This window comes from Centropristis striata, chromosome 16 (genome assembly GCF_030273125.1).
Source record: "Centropristis striata isolate RG_2023a ecotype Rhode Island chromosome 16, C.striata_1.0, whole genome shotgun sequence".
NCBI lineage: Eukaryota > Metazoa > Chordata > Actinopteri > Perciformes > Serranidae > Centropristis > Centropristis striata.
Window position 1 is genome coordinate 22,701,705 of NC_081532.1, and position 24,349 is coordinate 22,726,053.

At 37.7% G+C, this 24,349-nt stretch overlaps 1 protein-coding gene across 1 annotated transcript; it reads left to right on the forward strand.

Annotated features, from left to right (window-relative positions):
• Positions 1-18,905: 18,905 nt before the first annotated feature.
• Positions 18,906-23,443, forward strand: LOC131988323 (adhesion G-protein coupled receptor G2-like). Its single transcript, XM_059353441.1, has 3 exons — positions 18,906-18,943; positions 21,674-21,954; positions 22,033-23,443. Coding segments are annotated over exons 1-3 (396 nt in total). The 5' UTR covers positions 18,906-18,941; the 3' UTR covers positions 22,146-23,443.
• The last annotated feature ends 906 nt before the right edge of the window (positions 23,444-24,349 follow it).

Below are 24,349 nucleotides of genomic sequence, written 5' to 3' on the forward strand. Positions count from 1 at the left end.
GGTTCCTTTCCATCACTGTCTCCATTAAATGCAAATAATGGAAACACAAGGACGTTTTGACAATAAATATAAAAAAGATAAATAAGAATACAATAAAAAACATATGAAAGCTATATGTATAAAAAGATTAAATAATAATAATGATGATGATGATGATGATGAAAAAGAATTATCAGTAAAACCCCATACTAAAATATAGTTTAACATTTTTAAAACATATGCAAATTCTAACTTTATAACAATAATAATCATGCAAAAAAAGATGGGACTAAAATCTAGTTTAAAAATGTAAAAAAACATCAAAGATCTCACTTTATGAAAAAAATAGAATAAATATAAAACAATATAAATAAGAATACTTAAAAAGATTTCAAAGCTATATAAATATTAAATAAATATAATATAATAATCAAATAATAATAACCATGCAATATTATGGTCAAAATAGTTTAAAAATGTTAATAAAAATAATTCCAAAATTATTTTATTTTATTTTCAGTGACAAGAAGACAAAGTTTTTTTTATTACACCAACAGCAATTATCAGTTTTGGTTTGACTAGTTGACTGAAACGTTCCATATAAACTGATGACTAAAATGCCCAGACTTATAGAGAACAAAGATTTGATTAAAAGAAAAAGGATTAGATTGACTAAATATAATAAAACCTAACTGCAGTGAGTCAATATGATTGCTATCAAACAAACAGTAAGGAAAAAAATAGGCCAAACCACAAAGTACAAATAATATCGTTTTTTTTAACGAAGCACCTCATCAAAAAGTACCATTTCAGTCAGATTGCCTTAAAGCATCCAATCATAATTAAAGTGAATGTGTAGGTGTTTCCCACAGTGACATCAGTCCTTTCTTTATTTGCCCCCCTGACTTAGAGGGGTATTTACAAGGGGATATGGTGAAACAAGTGTTTATTTTCTCTACATTTAACTTAAGATGAAACTTAAGGAACAAAAACTTTGTCTAAATATCAAAACAAACAGTATTACTCCTTCTCACGGCTCATCAGACCTCCCAATGACCCAACATCCTTTTTGTCTTCCTTTTATCTCCTGCTTTATCACACTCCTCTGAGAATCATCTCCTAGTTCACACCTCTATTGTAACGTGGGTCCAAGGTCTGTAATCCTGGTCCCTGTGGCCCCCTGCCAGCCCCTTCATACCTCAGTGTGGCCCCCACCCCACACCTGAAAGAAGATAAGTTCTCCTCCCTCCTCCACTTCAGTCCTCACTTCTTCTCACTCTTCACCCCCCCTCCGTGTAGGTCATGAGGTCCAGGATAAGGTTACTGTACCGGGGTCGCTGACCGGCAGGAAGAGGTAAGTTATTGGGTCATGAGAAGGAGAGACACCACCCCCCGCCCGGGTGATGTCATGGCGAGGCGCCTCAGGGACGAGATGCAGACTGGTGATGTCATAGTGTGCTTGCAAATGTGATGCATGGCTGTTGGAGGAAGTGACTGTATGAGTGTGTTTTAAAATCAGGCAGATGATGGCAAAGTCAGAGTGGTGAGATAGTGTCACCCATTCATTGATGCAACGAGGCTGTACTTTGTGCAATTCATAAAAACATGATGCAAATGAATGAAAACTGACATTGACCAGCGATTGTATATGTTTTTTCTTACTGTCATAAGCAGACGTCACACCAGATGAAAAAAGGTAAGGGTATACACGACCATTGGTTTTTTGTTCAAGACAAGAGATATTGTGCTATCTTGCTTACATAACGTATTTTTTTCAGACGAGTGGAAAGAAAACATCCAAATTTTATATTGTATTTGAAAATTATAAGAAGACAGATTTCCAATGTGTTTTCCTTCACTGTAGCTCTCTCCTTCTTTCACAGACAGGCATGAGACAGGGCAGTGTGTTCTCACAATATGCGATCACACACACACACACACGAAAATGTGAATTATGACTAAAATGGGGGCTCATTCTGACTGGGACCCTGTGAGAGCTGTGTCAGTCTGAGTCCAGCGCTGCATAACTTTACCTGTGATTTCGCATTTAGACCTGACTTTTTCTCCGGTGTGTGTTTTCTCTGTGCTTCCAATTTACAAACCAGGGAGAGACCTTTACACAATACACTCATTTAGATGTTCTTTTCACTGCTCTTTCTTTCTAGTTTGCCTTCTTTTACAGCTTCAGAAAAATATATTGGGGGTGAATGGGGGTGCGGTGGGAATTGCCATTTGGCCAAACAAATCCATGCAGCCATAGTGTTGGCTAATGCCTCTTGCCAGTGTAACCTTAAATAACACAGAAACGCAATCTTTCCGTCCATATTATGCTTAACTGTCAGTTAATGAAGTTTTGTTTTTACTGTTTTCAATGGATCAAACTGATGCGGAAGAAAGGGCTTAAATCTCCACCCAGCATGCTAATCGTGAGATAGCACATTACACAGTATGCTACACTAAAAGTACATTAACATGAACCCAATTAGCTGATGTACTATATTGCATGTAAGTATCTCACATGTGCCCTAGACACACATACACACACGCACGCGCACACATGCATGCACGCACGCACACACACACACACACACACACACGACTGAGATTTCTGTGATTAAATTGCAGGAATCCCAATTTTCCTCTATAAAAACACTCAACTCTAATATGAGAAACAAACATTTTGAACCTGGTTTAATCCAAAGCAAAATACACAATAGTATATATCTAATAAGAAAATGCCTCATTTGCATATTTAACCTTCTGGTGTTTTCTCCAAAATGACAAAGTTTTTTAAACCAAATAACAGCATGAATTTTTCTATTTGTTCCAAAGGCCTTGGTGTATTGATGTAATATTCTGGAGGTGTTATGACCATTTTTATCCATTTTCAAATAAAAAAAAAAGCCTAATTCTGCAGCAAATGTGTGTAACAAAGGGTATCAAGCAACAAATAATTTGCTGCAACAAATTATGGAACATAGTTGAACATAAAAGTGGACTTCATAAAGCCATATGTTAATGTTCTGAACCATTATACAACTTAATAGTTTTACTTAATTGATGAATTAAGTCGGTCTTGTACACCACTTTTATGTGGCATTTATTGTTGACCTGGTATTCCCTAAAAATCCACTGCCCACAACCCCCAATTCTCAATAAAAGGGGGCAGAGTGATAAGCGTTTAAACATAACAAAACTTCTGATACAAAAAAATGATTTGTCTTAATGTCAGTAATCAGCTGGGAAAGTTTCATGTTAATGTCTCTTCACATAAGGCCCCTCCCCTGGTCAAGGTGACCGTGAGCAAGCCTACTGTAACTCTAGGATGGTGACGAATGGCTCTCTGTCAACCGCAAAGACGTTCCACTTCAGACAGTTACAGTCCATGTTTTTGTTTGTTTGTTTGTTTGGACGGTGGCGGGCTGGGCAGAGTGCCACCTGTGACCTTGTAAAAGAGAAGTGATGAAATATTAATGTGAGGAATTCTATCTGTTGTTGCTGGTTTTTTTTCTTGTCTTTTGCTTTTCAGAATCTCCAAAGTTCATAAACGATGACCAGTGGTGGAATGTAACTAAGTACATTTATGTAACTTACTTATATACTTCTATTTCACTACATTTTAGAGGCATCATTGTACTACTTACTCCACTCCATTTACTTTTGTTAATATAGGCCCTAATTTGGCAAAATAAATGATTACTTACATCAGTGACTAATACTTATCAGGGCAAGATATAACATAAAAACATGATACATTTAAAATGATTACTTATGCTTATAAATTAAACCACATAAAATATTTGTAGTAGTAAAAAATTACCCCCAAAATAATTAAAAGATTAAGATTAAAAGATTATGATCCACTTATTAGTCCCACAATGAGAAAATTCAAACTCTGCACAAGTACTTTTACTTTTGATACTTTAAGTACATTTTCTGATAATTTTATACTTTTACTAAAGTAAGTTCTGTAAATATAGGACTTTTATGTTTAGTGGAGTAATTCTGCAGTGTGGTATTAGTACTTTTACTTAAGTGAGGGATCTGAATACTTCTTCCACCTTCATATTTTTTAAGAAGAATTGTATGAAGACATAAAGAAAAGTTCTGGGTTACTGAAAAGCTGCATTAACATGATTTATAACCATAATGTGAAATATTTTAGCTGTATGCCGATCGGGTTTTACATCGAGGCTGTAAAGCGATCGGTGAGCTTAACACTTCGATCAGTCATGGTTCTGCGAGGTGAACACAGAGTCACACACACTCACTGACACTGTCCTGTACACTTACAGCATTAGCCGTGGTGTGTGGCGGCTGTATGCCTGTGTGTTATTCACCAAAGGAGAAAGTGTCGACCCCTGCGTCCCCCCACGCCTCTCTCTGACTGAGCAGATCAGAAATAGCTGTGTAATGTGAGGGGCAGCTGTGATTTTGTGTGTGTTTACAGGCTCAAACATGCAAAGACAGCATAAACAGGTGCTTCGAACACGCACACGCGCGCGCACACACACACACACACACAAACAACCTCTGATATCCTACATTCCAGCACAAGGCCGAGCCCGCTCCTCCTTTTCCTCACACCCTCCATCTGAAACTCTTAGACTCCCAAACACTTTGATTGAGAGATCCACTTACACTAACAGGCCCTCAGTGAAACATTAGTGGGAGGTAACGCTCTGTCAGATAGTTATGGATTGTGCTGTATGGAGGATGAGGTCACCGAGCAAATACATAGCTGCTCTGCCTCACTGTCACTTTTCTAATTGGACCGACAGGCTGGGTCATATCGCTCCGGAGTTAAGATCATAATCTCCTCAACGGGATTGATGCCGACAATGTTTTATACCCAGAGGACGTAAATATTGACACACGTATCCAGATGTATGCGGCATGATGTGTAACATGATCTCTCTGTCATAGATGGCAGGTGATTCGCTGACCTTGGTGACGACAAGTTCATGCACAGGTCGCAGGGTGAGGGATGCAGCTGCATGTGAGGGGTGGCTGTGTTGGAGCTGCAACATCACTACCAGTTGTCTGCCTGGTAGTCCCCACCCCGCCCCTCAACCATTATGATGAAATCACAGGCAGCTGTTGTTTGGCATGGCCAGACAGGCAACTGAAATCACCAGGGAAGCACCAAAATGGATGCCGACCACATTGCTCAACCACGGTCCTCCGCGGCGGGTGGTGGGACAAACAGAGCGTTGTCGTGCGGGTGCAGGCTCCATTAGGGGACATCAAATATTCATCCGCCATACGGCACAGAGCCCTCGGCTTTATCCTCACAGCACCATGCAACAAACCACCAAGAAAACTGCTCCTGAAAACAACAACAACGCACTGAAGAGCCCGCAGTGCAGAGCTAAGAATCTGCTTTAATTATCTCTGACCTCACACCAGGAGAGTTATTTAATGATGCATGCTGACAGAGCAACAAAAATCACTTAATACACCAAGCATCACTAACTTAAGGGTCCAAAATTGGGGAAAAAAAAAAGAAGAAGAGTTTTCCGTGTCATTTATTTTTTACTATAAAGTAGTACCTGTCCAGCTGCAGTGATCCTCCTAAAAAAGAGAGAGGCCTGAAAAGACAGGTGCTAAAAAGGAGCATTTCAGACTTGAATACAGGTATATTCAGACTGACAGTATAAAAAATGAGGTGTTTTTTTTTAACACCAAAGCATGTAAACATGTTCTCTTCAGATGAATATAAAAATGACTATTATATGTTCCCTTTCAGGGCAGTTGAACACTAAGTTAATGAACCTTAATGAACCCCAAGCTGTTTAAGGGCACTATTTGCTCTATTTACATTTTACTCACTGTGGGCTTGTATTTCACTACGATATATAAGTCCTGCAGCTCTATAGAATCAGCACAATCATGTCTAGAAGTGTAAACAACTGAATGTCTTTTGTGTAGAATAATACAGTGAAATGACATAAATCATAAAGAATTAAAAAACCCAAGTTTAATTTCTCTGATAATTTTTTTTGTATTGGAATAAATTTGAATGTATATATTAAAAAAATCTTCAAGTGCCGTCAAGTGTCACAAGTACTGGAAAAAAGTTGGGTCTCCACATGCTATACATATTAAACTATTTTTACAACCTCTCCTGTCCACTCCTTTCAGCTCTGTGTAAACTGATTTTCAGTGAATATTTTGCACGTGGCTGTTCGTCTCAGCAGAATCAATCATGGCTTCACAGTGTCACTGAGGAGCAGAATTGAATGTTTTTAACAGGATCTAGTTTATTTTTGGTGACAATTTAAATGAGACATGTAGAATAAAGTGATTTTGACAGGAAAATCAGAAGCTTTAAGCTTTAAGTTTAAAAGGTTTTTACAGTTTCTTTCTACAATAAGCGGTGAATTTTTCATGATCTTTGAAATAAAACATATGTTTCATATGCCGGGGGATGTTGGGGTTCAGAGGTTAATGGACGGAGAAGTTTGCTTTCTCACTTGCCCACATTATGCAACATTAAAAACCAGCTAATGGCCACACAGGCATTAATGAGGATGACATCACCAGACTGACCACATGGGTCAATACGTTGAGTTAACTCCAAACCGTCAATAAAAACTCCATCAATGAATCCAAGCAGGCCCGTCCAGACTGCTATCGGGTCTTAAATGTGTTTAGTGCTGCTGGTGGGGCGGTAATTGCCTTAGCAGGCTAGCAGGCTGGCTGTAACGACATTATCAACCTGTTAACAACCACAGAGCAGATCGAGTTGGTCCTCGGAAGCCTCTGTCATCTGTCAATTTATGGTCAGTTGCAGTGTTGTTTATCTACACTTCCATTTGTTCAGGTCTCTCATGTTTTAAACCAGAGATAATTAAGAAAATAATGTAATATTTAATACTGTGTTAAATGGTATCAGGACCATACTGGGAAAATAAACACTCAGTTTCACCAGGGGGCAGCATCTACGCATTTTTCAGACATCAACTATATATTGAGTGACTCAGCCCATCCCTGGTCAGAGGTTCTTTACCTGTTATTTAACAACACAAACAAGCCACTGTTTGCTTTGGAAAAACACACGTGAAGCCTGTTACTTCATATCAGCATAAAAATGCAAACTGGGTTTTACCACCGCCTATTTTCCCTTGCTGGACAGGGTTACTTATTTGTTTATTGGATTTGCATTTGTTTGAAACACATGCTCATGCTTTCACTGTAATTATGTAAAAGGATGTTCCATTATGCTTGAGGTGACCAACCAACAGTTTGTCCCAGCACATCATTGAGACTAGATCACAATTAATGAACCATATATTGATTGAAATGTTCAGACATCGTCTTGTATTACTGGCTGACCTTAAACACGGCCCAAAACATTTATTATTGTACTCACTGATGCCAAGCAGTGAGGATGATTTTGTGATTATTATATCATTATTATTTATTATCTATTCAATACTTTAAAAAACTCTTTAAAGTCTTTTAAAACTCCAATAATGAACTGAAGTTTCAGAGTTGGTGTGTAAACATGATGACACAAAACGTAAGGTGTTTTATATTTATTTATTTATTTATTCCATTTATTAATTAATATCTAATTATTTTTCTCATATTGTAACACTGTCACATTGGAAAACATTTTTAAAAAAAGGAAAAAAAGTATTTTTATATTAAAATGTTCAACCATTTTAGACAAAAAATACAGAGGTTTAAAGACCTTCAGAGTGTACAACCATGCAGGAAGCTAAATGCTAGGTTTAATTATATACTATGCTAATATTTGCTAATTGACAATAAACACAGGCATTTCCAGTGCAGCTGAGGCTGATTGGAACATCATTTTTTTCATTGTTTGGTTTCGATGGTGGTGGTGGTGGTGGTGGTGGTGTGTGTGTCTGTGTGTGCTTGGGGAGAGGAAATAAACAGGTGTTTGAAAGTGAAAAACAAGTCACTCCCTCCCCCTGGGTCCAGAACCTCTGCATCACTCTGAATCCCACTCTCTCCTTCAAATCACACATTAGGAACATCACCAAAACGTCCTTCTTCCACCTATGTAACATTACATGTCTTTTTCCCAACATCTCCTCCTCCACTGCAGAAACACAAATTCCTCTAACAGCTCACTGGCTCCCATTCAGTACCAAATCCACTTCAAGATCTTGCTCATCACATACAAAGCCCTCAATAAGGCTGTGTCCACTACCGGGCAATACCCGGAATGAGGCCGGTCTCACTTGCCGAAACAACCCTAACTTAAATACGAGCAGTCCAGAGCAGGCATTTGACAGGACTTTTTTCATCCCTGTGTGAATACAGGTATATTCAGACTGACAGTATAAAAAATGAGGTGTTTTTTTAACACCAAAGCATGTAAACATGTTCTCTTCAGATGAATATAAAAATGAGTATTATATGTTCCCTTTCAGGGCAGTTGACCACTAAGGTAATGACTCCCTGAACCCCAAGCTGTTTAAGGGCACTATTTGCTCTATTTAATCAGCACAATCATGCCTAGAAGTGTTAACAACTGAATGTATTTTGTGTAGAATAATACAGTGAAATGACATAAATCATAAAGAATTAAAAAACCCAAGTTTAATTTCTCTGATCATTTTTTTTGTATTGGAATAAATTTTAATGTATATATTAAAAAAATCTTCAAGTGCCGTCAAGTGTCACAAGTACTGGACAGGCATTTGACAGGACTTTTTTCATCCCTGTGGAAGAGCAGGGCCTTTTTTCTCCCCTGAAACAGCCTGGTTACTGATTGGATAGATCGCTAAGCAGGATGTGACGTAGTACTCTACACAACAACAACACACGCCATTTGTAAAAGCCGGTGAAGCAGTGTTGCCAACTTAGGACTTTGTTGCTAAATTTAGCTACTTTTAAGACCCCCTTAGCGACTATTTTTCAAGAAAGCGACTGGAGACAAATCCAGCGACTCCTTCTGACTCTTCTTAACGAGCCCAAGGTTAGCGGCAGTTTGTGCTGCTGCTGCAGGAGGTGTTCACTTAGCGATCTCTGTTTGTTTACAACAAGCACCGGACACTCTGTGCATAGTTAGTGATGTCGTTAATTCACAATCACTGTGTTCATGATCAGCAGAGACTCTGTGCATAATTAGCCATGCTGCTTTCAGCATGGCTAACGTTGTGCACAGTTAGCGACGGCGAAAAACCATACGTCACCTCCTGACTCTCTAAATCTCTCTGGGGGCAAACTTGTAATGGAGACACGCAGAGTGAGTGGACTTTTGAGAGGGTGTGCTTGAGACTTTCCCGGTGGCCACTTTTCCCCCTAGTCGAAACACGGCTAACGCCTCACAGACCTCCCCAAACGTCACTCTCCCGCTCGCCACCTCGGATCATCAGATGCCAACCTTCTGACCCCCATCACCAGGACCAAGCACCTCACTGTGGGGGACAGAGTCTTTGCCCCTGCTGCGCCAAACCTCTGGAACTCCCTCCCTCCAAACATTCACAACTCAGACTTACTCCACTCGTTTAAAAATCAACTCAAAACCTTTTCAAGAAAGCCTATAATACCTGCCTCCCACTGCCTCTCTTGACTTGAACCATCATAAACTAAAAAAGTTCTGTTTTCTGTACTTTATATTTGTTTGTGCATTTCGTGTCTCTGAGTATTTTGAAAAGTGCTATATAAATCCTATAAATTATAAAACAGAAGGTGGAAGAAGTTAGATGGTGCAGTCTCTGCAGTAGGCTTCATTAATCATTTGAATAATCTGTTTGTACTTCCAACCTCTCCTGTCCTCTCCTCTCTGCTCTGTGTAACCAGATTTTCAGTGAATATTTGTCATGTGATCGTTCGTCTGTGCAGAATCAATCATGGCTTCACAGTGTCGCTGAGGAGCAGAATTTAATGTTTTAACAGGATCTAGTTTATTTTTGGCGACAATTTAAATGAAACATGTAGAATAAAGTGATTTTGACAGGAAAATCACAAGCTTTAAGCTTCGTTTAAAAGGTTTTTACAGTTTCTTTCTACAATAAGCGGTGAATTTTTCATGATCTTTGAAATAAAACATATGTTTCATATGCCGGGGGATGTTGGGGTATCTAGTTCATTTTTGGCGACGATTTAAATGAGACATGTAGAATAAAGTGATTTTGACAGAGATATCACAGTTTAAAGCTTCGTTTTGTTTAATTTTTGTAACAGAGACTGTCAGAAAGTTCAAATGTCGACAATAATGCCAGTTTTTACAGTTTCTTTCCACAATAAACTGTATATTTGATGCTCTGTGCAGCCAGCCCTCCAGGGTTCTGGTGTCTGACTCTGCATGGGAGAGGCAATTCAAGATTTTGTATAGGCTTTTTATCACTCCTGTAGACAGACACAGATTTAATCCTAACCTGTCAGAGCTCTGTAATAAATGTCAATCTGATGTTGGTTCATTTATTCATTGTTTATGGAGCTGTTCTCATATCCAACCGTTTTGGAGTATAATTGTTCAACAGTTGAATCTGATATTCAAGCGCCATCTACAACTGAGTGCAAGGACTTGTCTGTTAGGACTAGAGGATGAACTGCCTGTTGATTTTCGCCACAGAGACCTTTTACACATTCTACTGCACTGTGCCCGGAAATGTATCCTGGCCTTATGTATCACTGACAAAACCCCCACTCTTAAACAGTGGAAACAAACTGTGACTGGTATCATTCCGTTTGAGGCTTTCTCTACAGCATTGAAGGACAAACCCTTTGTATTCTACCGGACCTGGGATCCTTTTCTTGACTACCTAGGTGCCACCACATCTCGTAGGATGAGGTCAGGACTTGTGGACCTGGCCTGGGATAAAGATGCAGAGTTATAGAGTGATAAGCTATCAAACTTGAGTATATATTATATTGTCTTCTTTGGTCTCCCTGATTGCCCCTATTTTTATTTTTATTTATTTATATAATTTATTTATTATTTTCTTCTTTTTTTTTCACTTGTACTATGCCAGGCTTAAATATCTGTATTTTTGTGCACTATTATTAGTGATATGTTTTCTGTTCTCTCTGTCGCTTCTGCTTTGCAAGAAAAAGTTTAATAAAAACATGTTTGGAAAAAAAAAACTGTATATTTGTAACTGTATATTTATTTATTTTGAAGAAAATGTGTTTCAATCCCGGAATGGTGGGGCTCAGACCATTCGTCACAGCAGAATCAATCATGGCTTCACAGAGTCACTGAGGAGCAGAATTGAATGCTTTTTAACAGGATCTACTTATTCGAAACGGTTAATTTTTGGTGACGTTTTTGGTGTATCCTACAAGAGACATGTAGAATAAAGTGATTTAGACATCATTTTAAGCTTTGTTTTCATTGTTCTTTGAGTATTTTAAAAAGGTTTATCAATTATAAAACCGAAGGTGGAAGAAGTTAGATTGTGTACAGTGTTTCTGCAGGAGGCCTCATTAATCATTTGAATTATTTGTTTTGAACGCTGCTTTGTGACTGACAGACTGACTTTACCATCCGTAGAGTTGCACAGCACGGCTAAAAATGAAACAAGCTCTTTAATATTTCACTAAACATTGTATTATTATAATCCAGTCTTCCATGTGAAAACAGCAACAACATACTTTTAGGAAGCAAAAACAAATTGAAACTACAAGAAAATACTACTGTAGAATATTTGGTACACTTATGCTAAGAACTAATAGGTTCAGTTTTTTATCCGGATGATGGTTCAAACAACTAAACTTCACTCCACTCCATCAGTAAATGTGGCAGTCTGCCAGCTGTTTACTGAGAAAATGGACACAGTATGTGCTGTGAGAGATGGTCTTGTTTAATTTGCATGGCAAATCAAGCAGGAAGAAGCACCAGTGGTTTATCTTTCAGTAACATGCAATGACTAGCAGGTTGTTGCGGGTCACTTCGGAGGGTGGCACAAGGAGAAAACCTCTCTCAGGTAATGGAAGCAGCTGCACAGTTAGCTGGCACCAAAAAATAGATAAATTTATCTCACACTGCACACTGCCCTCACACAGGATGCTACGACTGGATGTAAAGTGTCGATGGATGATTGCAGCAGTTCTGCTCTGCGGGATATTTGTCAAAAACAGCTCATGTGAGTAGGTTTAACAAAACAAATCTCTTCATACGATTAACCATTTGTGCTAACATGTAAATCATCAATATTTCTCATTCTGTATTTAATGTACAGCAACAGATATCAACTGCACACAACGAAATGTACTGTTTGTCACTGCCGAAACAGTACACACTGCAAAGTTTCCATCAGGTAAGCTTGACAACACTGAAGATAACTAAAAGTTTACACAGTTCATAGTTATCAGTGTTTTTATGTTATATTTCAGTGGCTGTCTATTCTGAGATCAACGGAACTAAACTGTGTTTCAATGTTCAAGAAAACATGGCAGGTACAGTTATCTAATAATTAGTCAGATTTCCACCCACTGCAAATAACCACACAATGACTCACTTGATGTATTGTGGTTTGCATTTTTAGGCTGTTGTGATGGAGGAGATTTCAACTGCAACTTAATAAATGGTTCCTTCCTGATTCTGAATAAGAAGATTATTTCCAAGCATGATGTCGTACTGATGACTTCACCAAATCAGAGGTTCAAGTGTATGCCATCGGATCTCTACAACACAAGTTCAGGTATTGCTTGACAACTTCCTTGCCATTTGGATTCTTAAAAAAGACACAGGTAGGTTTGGACTTAATCCAAACACATCTCTACTTTGCATAGTATAATCAAGAGATACTAATGGAAAATGAATATGTAGTGACTGGCATTGTTGCACAGAAAGTGGCTTTATCACAAAAGTGGTGAGAGATTGCCCCCTATTGGTCAAAAAAGTATTTACTGAAACAAGTCACAGTGAGTGTTTCAACTTGTAACCAACCATTTCTCCTGTTGCAGGTTTCATTTCCAACATTGACAAATGCTTGAAATTAGGTAAAATCAAAAATGTGATCCACAGCTCTTACTTTCATATCAGCAGCACTGTGAACAAGGCACATGTGTAATGATGTTTTAATATGTTTAAGGGGGCCAAAGTGTCAGATTGAACCAAAGCAGCCTCTGTGAAAACTCAAACTATGATGAACACGCTTGCAAAGGTATCGTCATTACATTTCTACATTGTATTATTTAACCCTCTAAACCCCACCAACTGTACGTTTTCTTATCATCTGAGTTTGAACTTTCCAACAGTCCTTGAATAGATCATAGGTTACGAAAGTTTCAGTTAGAAAAAGTAACCTAAACAAAGCCAGTCCAAATCACTTTATTCTATGTGTCACTCAAAATCTCCATAAATAAAGCTTTTGTAATAACTAGATCCTGTTAAAAACATTAAATTCTGCTCCTCAGCAACACTGTGAGGCCATGATTGATTCTGCTGAGACGAACGGTCATGTGACAAATATTCACTGAAAATCTGTTTACACAGAGGAGAGGAGAGGAGAGGAGAGGAGAGGAGAGGAGAGGAGAGGAGAGGAGAGGAGAGGAGAAGTCGTAAAAATGCAAATAGTTTATTGTGTATAGCATGTGGGGTTGTTAATGTTGCATAATGTGGGCTAGTGAGAAAGTAAACTTCTACCTACATAAACCCTCTGAGCCGTTCCGGGATTTAACCATATGTTTTCTTTCAAATAAATAAACAAATATAAAGTTACAAATACACAGTTTGTTGTAGAAAGAAACTGTAAAAACAGGCATTATCATCGACATTTGAACTTTTTGGACAGTCACAAAAATGAACCAAAATGAAGCTTAAAATAGTGATTGTTTCTGTCAAAATCCCTTTATTCCACATAATACATATATATAAAGAGTCATATATTTTATATATTGCAGTGAAAAACAAGGCCACAGTGAGTTAAATAAAGAGCAAAAAGCGCCCTGGAACAGCTTGTTTTTTGGGGCTCAGAGGGTTAAAACATATCTAAGAATTTTTTTTTACTCAATCGAAAGAGCATGGTAGTGAAAACCAAATGTTTATGTTTGTGTGTGTGATGTGTACATGTTTTTTTTAATATGCAGGTTATGCAGAAACAGACTACATTTTCAACATCACTAATAAAAAGATAGCCAACTGTGTGTCATGTAAGCCATCTAACAGCAGTAATGACACCGGGTCATCTGGGACCAGCCCAGACACTACCATTACTCTCCCCGCACCTGACAGCAGTAATGGCGCCGGGATAAGCCTAGAAAGCGCATTGTGAGTATCTTGAATTTGTGAGTCCACTGCTCCATTTTGGTGTGAGTGGAGTTGTGATGATGTCTGTACTTTGTTGAAAAAGAAGTATAAATGGGACTTTGTTGGTAATATGTCATGCTGCATATCCAGGTATCATTTTATGGCCTCTGGTGTTGATTTACTGATTATTGGTAACGCTTTATATTAAGGTCCTTGTAATAACCATTAATTAACAAGTAATAAGGCCCTTGTAAGTCCGTACAAGATGCTTATTAACATTATTGTGTGTTTATAAGCTTATATAAGTGTTAATAATGGCATTACAAACACCCATGACCCTCCCATTATGTCTTTGCCATGCCTTTATTAATCTTATTTTGTTTGCTTATTGATATTAAAATATACTTTATTGCTCATCTATTATAAGTTAACTATACGTTAACTATGCTTTTTGCAACTACCAGATCTAAAGCGAGAACAATGCCGTATTACTTGTTATTTAATGGTTATTAAGGACCTTATCATAAAGCCCCCCCCCCCCCAAAAAAAAAAAAGAAAACCGCTCAATGAACATTAAAACTGTAAATACTTACATCTGTTGTTCTTGTTCAATGGCAAAAAAAAGAAGACAAAGAATTGCTACAATATGTGTGCCTCCGCAACATGTGTAAATATTGACAAAGGGATAATAGTGAAGACAACCTGAAAATGATATTCTTCGGAAAGATTTTGAGTTTTTGTATTATATTTGATTATATTCCTTGGAATATAACAAATGCGCAGATACAAAAAATCAAAAAGTTCAGAAAAGTTCCATATGTAGTTAGTTAGAAGTGCACCATTAAAGGTCAAATTCATTTTTACAACGATATATATGATATGATACTCTGTGTAGGTTACCTTTTTTTATAATTGATCTATACATGAAATATAGAAAATTTGTATTGATAAAGGGTGAAAGTGAAAAAAAGAAGTGACAGTACATAGAAAGCTATCATTGCTGCAATGCTATCATGCATTTTTTTTTCAACACTAAGGACATTTAAGGATTTAAGAAAAATAATAATTTCAAATTGACACGATGGTCAAATTTTGGGGGTCTGGCTCATGGACTAATTGGATTTGTGTTTTTTTTCATTACAGAAATATCATGAACAATATCTCCTCTGTGCTGGAACTGATGAAAAATTCCAGCACAGCAACCATCTTAATGGGCAATATCAAAGGAATGATCACTAAACTCCCCTTGAAAAATCAAGAAGATATCAGCTATGACATGACAACAAGTATCGAAATGAATGTATGTTGTTAGCCACGATACGAGTGAAGTCAAACACAAATATAATGGAGTTAACCCTCTTGAACCCAACAAGCCGATTAAGGCTGTTTTTTAAATCATAATAAATGAAAAAAATGCGAACAAGTTGAATTACTCTGATTTTGGAGTGGAATAAAATGGAATTTATACATTCAATTATTTTCTATGTGTCCACAAGTGTTATGAATATTAGAAAAAGAAAAAACACATTATGGCTGCCATCAGGCTGTCTAATTCTTCAAGAGCTAACAGACCAACTGAATTTCCCCTTGGGGATTAAAGTACTTTTGAATTTTTTTTTTTGAATTTTTTTTTTTATTCCCAGGTTCAGAGGGTTAAATAGCTAGCTTTTCTGCTAATCTTTCTTATTTGTTATTTGTTTGTGGATTCTTAAGGATAAGAACGATTCAGTGAAGGGCTTCTCTCGACTGGTGAAAATCCCTGCAGAGGCCATGGCCATGGCTGTAAAGAAAAATAGTTCATTTGTTGCAGTTCTACTCTTTCCAGGAATGCAGCAGGTAAAGTTCACTTAATTATGCATACATTTGTTTTTGTTTTTTACAACTTCATTAACCATGTGCCTGTTATGACTCTATTTGATATTTCTAACAGGATGACCCCAACCATTCTTTTCTAAACAATGAGATTGTGGGAATTGAAATGGGAACAAAAATATCCAATCTCACACATACCATTGACATTCAATACAAAAATGTGGGCAAGGTAAAAGAGAGCAAAAAATATATACAGAGGTCAATAATAACTGGTTAAGGAAAGAATGAGTAAACTGATTTTTCTTTTTTTAAATTCAAATACAGAATGAAAAAATTGCCTCTTGTCGGTCATGGGATGGAGACGGTACTGTAATCGTTTGATACTTTAAAATGGTCTTTCTTATCATTCTACACCCTTTTACTGAGAGTTGGGAGTTGTGGGCAGTGGATGTTTATGGGGAGATAGCAGGTCAACAATGAATACCACATAGATGTGGAGTAATAAATGACTGAATTAATCAATTAAGTAAACCTAAGGCTTATAAGGGTTCAGAACATTGATGTTTGGCTTTCTGAAGTCCATTTCCAGCTCAACCATGTCCCATAAGTTGTTGCAGCAATTTTTGTGTTGACACCATTTGTTACACACATTTGGTGCTAAATAAGGCCATTTTTTAAAATTCAAAAACAGATAAAAATGGTCAAAAAACCTCCATAATATTATATCAATACATCAAGACCTTTGGAACAACACAGAAAACCCATGCTGTGATTTGGTTTCAAAAACTTCAGTCATTTTGAAGATTTCTGTATTTTCAGCGTTTAGATGACGAGCACTTCTAGTCTCTTAACTGCTGAGATAGACTTAAAATAGAGCCGGCTACAGCCTCTGAAAGAAAGGAAAAACGGCGGCAGGTTATTGGAATGCTAACAGAATAACAAATTACAAGTTTCTGTCACACCTCTCTCAGCAATTAACCCTAGGAGAACGAGCGGGACTGCTGGCAATCTCGGTTGGCATTATTTTTTTAAGGAGGCTGCAGCGAGCTGAGTTTTAAAGCTAGATTGACGATATCATATGTAAGGTTACATTTTGGCAAGGGGAAAACTGGCATGGCCATTTTCACAGGGTTTCTTGACTTCTCACCTCAAAATATCTGGATGAAAATGGGCTCTGTGGGTACTTACGAGTCTCCTCTTTACAGATATGCTCTCTTGATGTCACTGTATGAAATTAGCTCTTGTGACCTCTAGGATAATCCCAGCCTCTTGAAACTTTACAAGAGCAAATTAGAGATTTGAGACATTCAGAGGTTGTGTTGTCCTGGGTATATTGACAATAAGGGAGTGTCTAAGCAATTGAAAAAACAAGCTATTCCTGCAGAAATCTTGTTTTTGACACCAAATCACAGCAGTCATTGTTCTAGGGAATTCCTCAATGTCTTGGTGTTTTACTGTGTTACTATCATTTTTTGAGCATGAGAATGTCCATCATATACCTCCAAAATAATGTTTAAAGCCCTTGTAATCTCTAAACTTTTTAAATTTGAAAAGGTGTCCTGACATAGGATGCAGAGCTGCATCTCAACTGCAACTGATCTTCTGCCTTTGTAGGAAAAGAAGCGACCTGGATCACAGATGGCTGTGAGACAAAGGAGACCAATGACAGCATCACGTGCCAGTGTTCCCATCTGACATTTTTTGCAGTGCTCATGGTAAGGTGATTGTATTACAGGTTATTCCACTAATTCATAATTTCAATCACAATCTAACACACCTTTTCTCTGAATCAAGTCGCCTCCAACTGGAAACATTAGCGCTTCAGATTTAAACAATCTGACCTACATCACATCGATCGGCTGTGGCCTGTCCATGTTTTTCTTGATGGTGGGTCTCTTCATGCACTTTCTTATCAGGTGAGGAACCACAGGGTGAGCTTTTAATTTGAACGTTATTTCCTCATTTTTACATTTTACTCACTGTGGCTTTGTATTTCACTGCAATGTATAAAATCTATAAGTCCTGCAGCTCTATGGAATCAGCACAGTCATGGCTAGAAGTGTGACTAACACAGTTATAATGACATAAAATACATAAAATAAAAGAAAACATTTTTTAGAGTCCACTAGTGTCAGAAATATTGGGGGGGAAAGTGGTCTCCACATATTCTACATATTGAACTATGTCCATGTTTCCAGCCTCTCCTCTCCTGTCCTCTCCTCTCTGGTCTGTGTAAACAGATTTACAGTTAATATTTGTCATGTGACCATTCGTCTCAGCAGAATCAATCATGGTTTCACAGTGTCGCTGAGGAGCATCTAGTTATTCCAAACCATTTTTTTTAAATGAGGCAAGTAGAATAAAGTGACTAACTAGTGATTTTGACATTATATCACAATTTTAAGATTTCCAATGATCTGATCAAGGACTGTCCGAAAGTTTAAATCGCGATGATAATAACGTTCTCAGTTTCCTTCTATGATTTATGGTATTTTTGTCTTTTTCTGACACAAAACTAACTCCATCCACAGAAAACAAAAAGCAAGCCAAGCAACGAAGATCCTGATGAACCTCTTTGTTGCTATGTTGACCCTGAACTTGTCCTTCCTGGTGAATGAGAGCATTGCTAACCTGGGGGTTTTTGGCGCATGCGTGGCGGTGGCAGCAGTCATGCACTACACCATGTTGGCCACTATTACCTGGTTTTTCATGCAGGCTCTGCACCTGTACTTAGTTCTATTGAAGCGCCCGACTGACATCAAACATTACATGATGAAGATCTCCGTCGCAGGATGGGGTAAGAGAACCGAAGCCAGCATATTTGCGCAGAACAGTCTTAAATTCACAAAAGTGTAACAAAAACATGTACTTTTTCTCTTTAGTCACACCAGCCATAGTGGTGATCATTCTTGCAGCCTTGAGTCAATACAATTACCTGGCCATTAACGCCGATGATGGGAGTTCAGCAAAAATGTAAGCAAGTCTCACTTGTGTTTCTATCAACAAATTTCTCTGCACATTTTTAAGATTTCGCATGACAAAAGCTTGTTGGAAACAACAAAATTCAATAAAACTTTCAAAATGTGCATAAAAGTTTTTACGCTCGCTTGAGGTGGTTTTTCTCTGTTTCGGAAAAATAGTTATAGTTTTTCTCGATTGCTAAGACACATTTCTTGAAAGCTGCTCTCCTTTTCTTTAAACTGTGAACACAAAACCCAATTTTCAAGCTACATTCACAAAACCTCAGACTCTTCTTGCAAAACCAAACTTTCCCCTCAAAACAGTTCAATCTGTGCTCAGAACTGAACTATGTTGTCAAATCGTGCCCCGAGTCAATCAAAATTGAAAACACTACTGAGCAGTCACTAAACACTACATAGAAAAATAGAAAACACAATGCTCAGGACATGAAGCTGGAGAAATAAATGTTCATTGTAGACTAAATACATGTTGCAAAACAAAAAACCTGTGCATTTAGTACGTGTACAAAAAGACAAAAAACAGAAATCTTGTGCATTCACACGTAGCACTTGTAAAAACAAGCAGAAATCTTGTGCACTCAGATTTCTATCCATTTTAGGGCCTCACAAACCAGTGCTCTCTGAACTGGCTTATGTGTTCCCTCACATCATGGGTCTCAAACTAGCGGCCCTCAGGCCAATTGCGGCCCTCGTGACGATATTTTGTGGCCCCCACCTTGATATGAAAGTTTAATGCGAGTTTTATATGAATGGCACTTTACCATGTTGTGTGTGGAAGGTCCCTTTAAATTAGTTTTTTGGTAATTTTATGTCTTTTTCTGATAATGTTGTGTCTTTTTTAAATAATTTTGTGTCTTTTTTAATAATGTTGTGTCTTTTTTGGTAATTCTGCGTCTTTTTTTGGTCATATTGTGTCTTTTTTACGTAAGAAATTTAGTTTTTTTTCTGTAAATTTTTTTTTATTTTTTTATTTTGTGTCTTTTTTTGGTCATTTTGATACTGCCTCCAGCGGCCCCCAGGTGATTTGAGTTTGAGACCCCTGCCTTACATCATTAGCCACAAGTGTGATCAATTTTGAGTTGTTGTGTTCAAGTGGTGACACCTGTGCTTTAATTGTGTTTGACTTTTGTCACCTGTGCTCACCATTATGCAGCACGGGTGCATCACAATGAAAATGTGTTGGCAAGTTGTGTCTAAACAGGTAAAAAGTGCTTATGGTTTTGCCAAAAGAGTGTTTGATTCATCAGATTGATTCATCAGTGGGTTCAGGCAACTGAGCATTTGGCTCAGACAATAGGGTTTAGTGTTTTAGCAATTGAGAAAAACTGTAATGCGCTAAACTGGAGATGGAAACGATTTTTCCGGATAAGTTCTGACTCAGCGAACATTGAACTCACATGACTGATCAGCTGTTTTCTCTGGCATGAAAGAACAATTATAAGTTGCACAATTTAATCCAGTTCCTGAAGACTTCTTTCCATTTCCTCTTGTGGGTGGTCAAAGTTGGCCAAAGTCGCACCTTATTTTCTTCTACTACTGTTTACTGACACTACACTGCTATCTCCTTACCAAAGAATGTTAATGCAGCTCACGTCACTAGTTTGCTTCTTTAATGCGACATTTCAAAATGTCACTTCAAATTTCGTTTTGACTTCAATAGAAATACAGCAACTGACTACAAAATGGGTTTTCTACAAGAACCATGAGAAGCAAATGAGAAGAAAAACAATTCTGGTGAAATAATTTTTCAAAGTTAAATGAAGAAAGTAATGCTACCTATACACCAGAAGACTTTGAAAAGATTTGGAAAGACTCCTGCAAGACTATCAGCTCACACCTGCTCACATCTAAAGACAAGTGTTAAGAGTTTTTAGTCCAGGCCTAGTCTCAGACTGAGATTCTACAAAGACTGTGAATCTTGCAGGGTCACTATTTACAAGACTACAACTAGATTTCCTTTAGCATTTTTTACCTACCATGCAATTTTTGTGTGCGCAGTGGTTTGTGTTGAAAAAAAGAAAAAGAAAAAAGAAGAGAAGACGCCCTCACAAAGCTGAAAAAGGATTTCTGTTTTTCTGAAAAGTTGACTATTTTACAGTAAAAATAGATATAAGGAAGAATAAAGGAAAGGAAACTGTAGAAAAGAATTAATGATATACATTTATGTCTTATTTAATTATAATTTGTTTAATTGAATAATTATACTTATCAGCTCTATCAACTTTCATTTAGTTAATCACACATTCATCATCAATTATTTATTAGCCTACTTAACTGGATCTGCTTACTGCTCTCTTTACTAAGAACAGCGCCCCCAAAATCCCGCTTGTGGCCGTAAATATACTACATCTCTATATTTGTATTTAGGACTGAGCTAACTAACATTATTGTGATGATACTGTGATGATAAGTGGTTTTACTGCCGGTCTGGAACCGCTCATCTATTGGTCGTTGATTGTGTTACGTCACTGCGACTTGCGATAATATCAAACACGTTTGATTTGATCGCAAACCAAAGACTAGGAAAAGACTGATAAGAAACAGCGCAGATTACTATCTTACACTTAACGATCGGGATGACGGGAGCGCGCTGTGACTCCAGTAAGACTCCTAGATTTACTAAAGACTTTTAGTTTTTAGTCTGGGACTGGGAAAATCGTTTGGCATAAGCCCAGCATTACTCACAAAAAAAGATGAATACCACTAAGAAGTTTTTCTCCAGGTGCTGGATCTCTGATGCTGTCGTCCACCAGGGGGTGAACGCTGGTTACTACAGTGTAGTCTTCATCTTCACCTTCACTGTATTTGTAATGACTGTGCGGCAGATTATTCTCCTGCCTGCATCAGGGAAAGCTGATGGCAACAGCCGCATCAAGACAAACTCTTTCTCCATTCTCGGCCTGTTCCTCCTTCTTGGCATCACCTGGGCTTTTGCTTTCCTCAGCTATGGACCTCTGCTCACTGCCTCCTACTACATCTTCACCATCCTCAACTCCTTCCAAGGTAGACTCCAAACCAACACTGCACTCAAACTGTCTTATTTACTGTACAAATATCCAATGTTTTACATTGTTTTTGCAGGTTTCTTTCTGTTCATCTACTATTACAACAGCAGAATGGTTGTTGGAGAGGACAAGAGCACCACGGTCAGCAGCACAGCTACATTAAACACTTCCTACGATCAACAGAAATAAAGTGTTTATGTGATGTGATTTTCAAATGGGGACAGAAAGTGTTTATTTGAACACAAGAGGGCAGCATTTTATTTCACATGCTTAAGCAGAGCCTCCATTGAATGAGGTGCTGGGAAATTGCTATATTAAAAAAAATCCTTATCCCTGACTACCTGGCTAATCTGGATTACCTTCTTTGACAATGAATCACACACTGACAAAAAAAACATGGAGCAATCTCCTGGAAATCATTTGTGCTCATGACTCAACAGAAGCCCAGCCTTACTCACTGTGGAACATGCAGTAAAGTTTGTGATTCACTCACAATATATGGCAAATCAAAAGCTGCAGTCATGCACTGGAATGTGACATGTTTAGGGAGAAAAATATGGCCCTTTTATGAAGGATGTGGTTGTCATATGGACTGAAGATTGCAGAAAAATAAAACAAGGTGGAGGGAAGGCTCGTCTCTCACACTCTTCAGAGTGTTGGGGGGCCGAGCTAGCCAAATAGCGTTTGCGTGCCTGCAGATAATTACCATGTGCCTACAGAGAGCAGTATCTACTGTGCGGGGAGCCTTAACTGGCTAACAAGAAATGAGCTCATGGCTACCTATAGTGATACGAGGCCTGAGGGCATGGCACTGTGTTGAAACTATTCTCTGAAATATGGCTGTAGTTAATGAGCATTTATATCATTTAATAAGTTAAGTGTATCCTGGAAAACTGCATGACATGAATGACAAGGAGTCTTTTTCTGATGTTGACCAATAATCAATTCTTCCCTGCATTTTGTACCTGACATGTTATGATCTGATATATTCAATATTCTGTATTCTAAGTATGATCATAACATATTCAGTCTTGAGTTTTACATTTAAAAAACAATTATATTCTAATTAAATGTATATCTATTATATATTTTTTGAGATCACTATAGCTTGGCAAAGTGTGACTTTTTATTTGAATTTTTTTTTTAATTTTCAAAGTTTTTTGTATTTCCTTTGGTGGACATGTTGTCTGGGTTATTCTTAGAGACACTATTTTTTTGTTTAACTGTCCTGTCTACAAGGCATATCAGATGTACTTTTAGATAACAAGATGTCCTACATGTATGCTGATTTCTTTTGGTTGGATGACTGTTAAATAAAAACTTGAACTGTGTCAGGAAAGGAAACCTTTTTTTGTCAATTTATTTGCCAAATTTGGAGAAAAATCGGATTTTTGACAACTTTAACTGTATTTTAGGTGTCTTATAAATCAATGAGGGTTGTGTGCTTTATGCGCATGATGCGAAAATAAAGAAATCAATCAATCATACTCCTGCCTTCAGACGTATGTAATTGCTTTTGTGAATGAATCTTGCACTGCAGAAACAAAGTGCAATAAAGTATCTTAGAGGAGTCTTTCCACATGCTGAACTCTGGGTGTGTGTAAGATTTGGGTAGTGACATTCAGAGAGCAGCGTCTGTTTATTTGTCCATGACTGATTAATCTTCTAAATGACCGCAGCGTGCCAGCCAAGAACTAGGGTAATTACTGCCATACACATCTGATTTGTGTTGCTCTAAAAAAAAAAAAGCTCTTTCATGCAGAGCACAGCAGGCTTCTGTGATGTACCTGTGTGTCTGTGCGTTAGAGGTAAAACATGCCGTCCATTTCAAGAGCTAGACATTAGACAGGCCAGTATATATAGATTTATTTCAGCCAACAATGCTGCTTCTTATTCATTTATACATCAAAATCAAAAAATCACTTCCCCACACAGAGATTAAAGAGTTGTTTTACTGCCTTCCTAAAAACATAAATCTAGAAAGTACGAAAAGAAGCCCCTCGTGTCGAGACTTCTGGGAACATTTAGTCAATCTGAATTATTTCAAAACGAGAAGGATGAAGAATGTTCACCAGTCCCATAAAACTGCCTGTTACCACAGTGAAAATGTGGCCACCAGAATCAAATTTGAACATGTGTAGATGTGTTTCTTTAAGTGGAAGGAAGCTGAGAAATCACTTTTAATTGCTCTCGGTCTTTAAACCACATGTACAGTAGTGGCTTGGAGAAGCACCAACATATTCAGATTTTGTAAGACATGGAATGCTCCATTATACTGATTAATAAAGGTGAGAGAAATTTTATTGTATTCTTGGAAAGATTCATAATTACAGAAATAAAGAGGATTACTCTTTAAAAAGTGTGAAATTTCCACCACGTCTCACTGCAAAGGA

Coding starts and splice junctions, on each gene's coding strand:
- LOC131988323 (XM_059353441.1), top strand. Junction 21,955..22,032: donor CATCCTCAACTCCTTCCAAG/GTAGACTCCAAA, acceptor TTGTTTTTGCAG/GTTTCTTTCTGTTCATCTAC.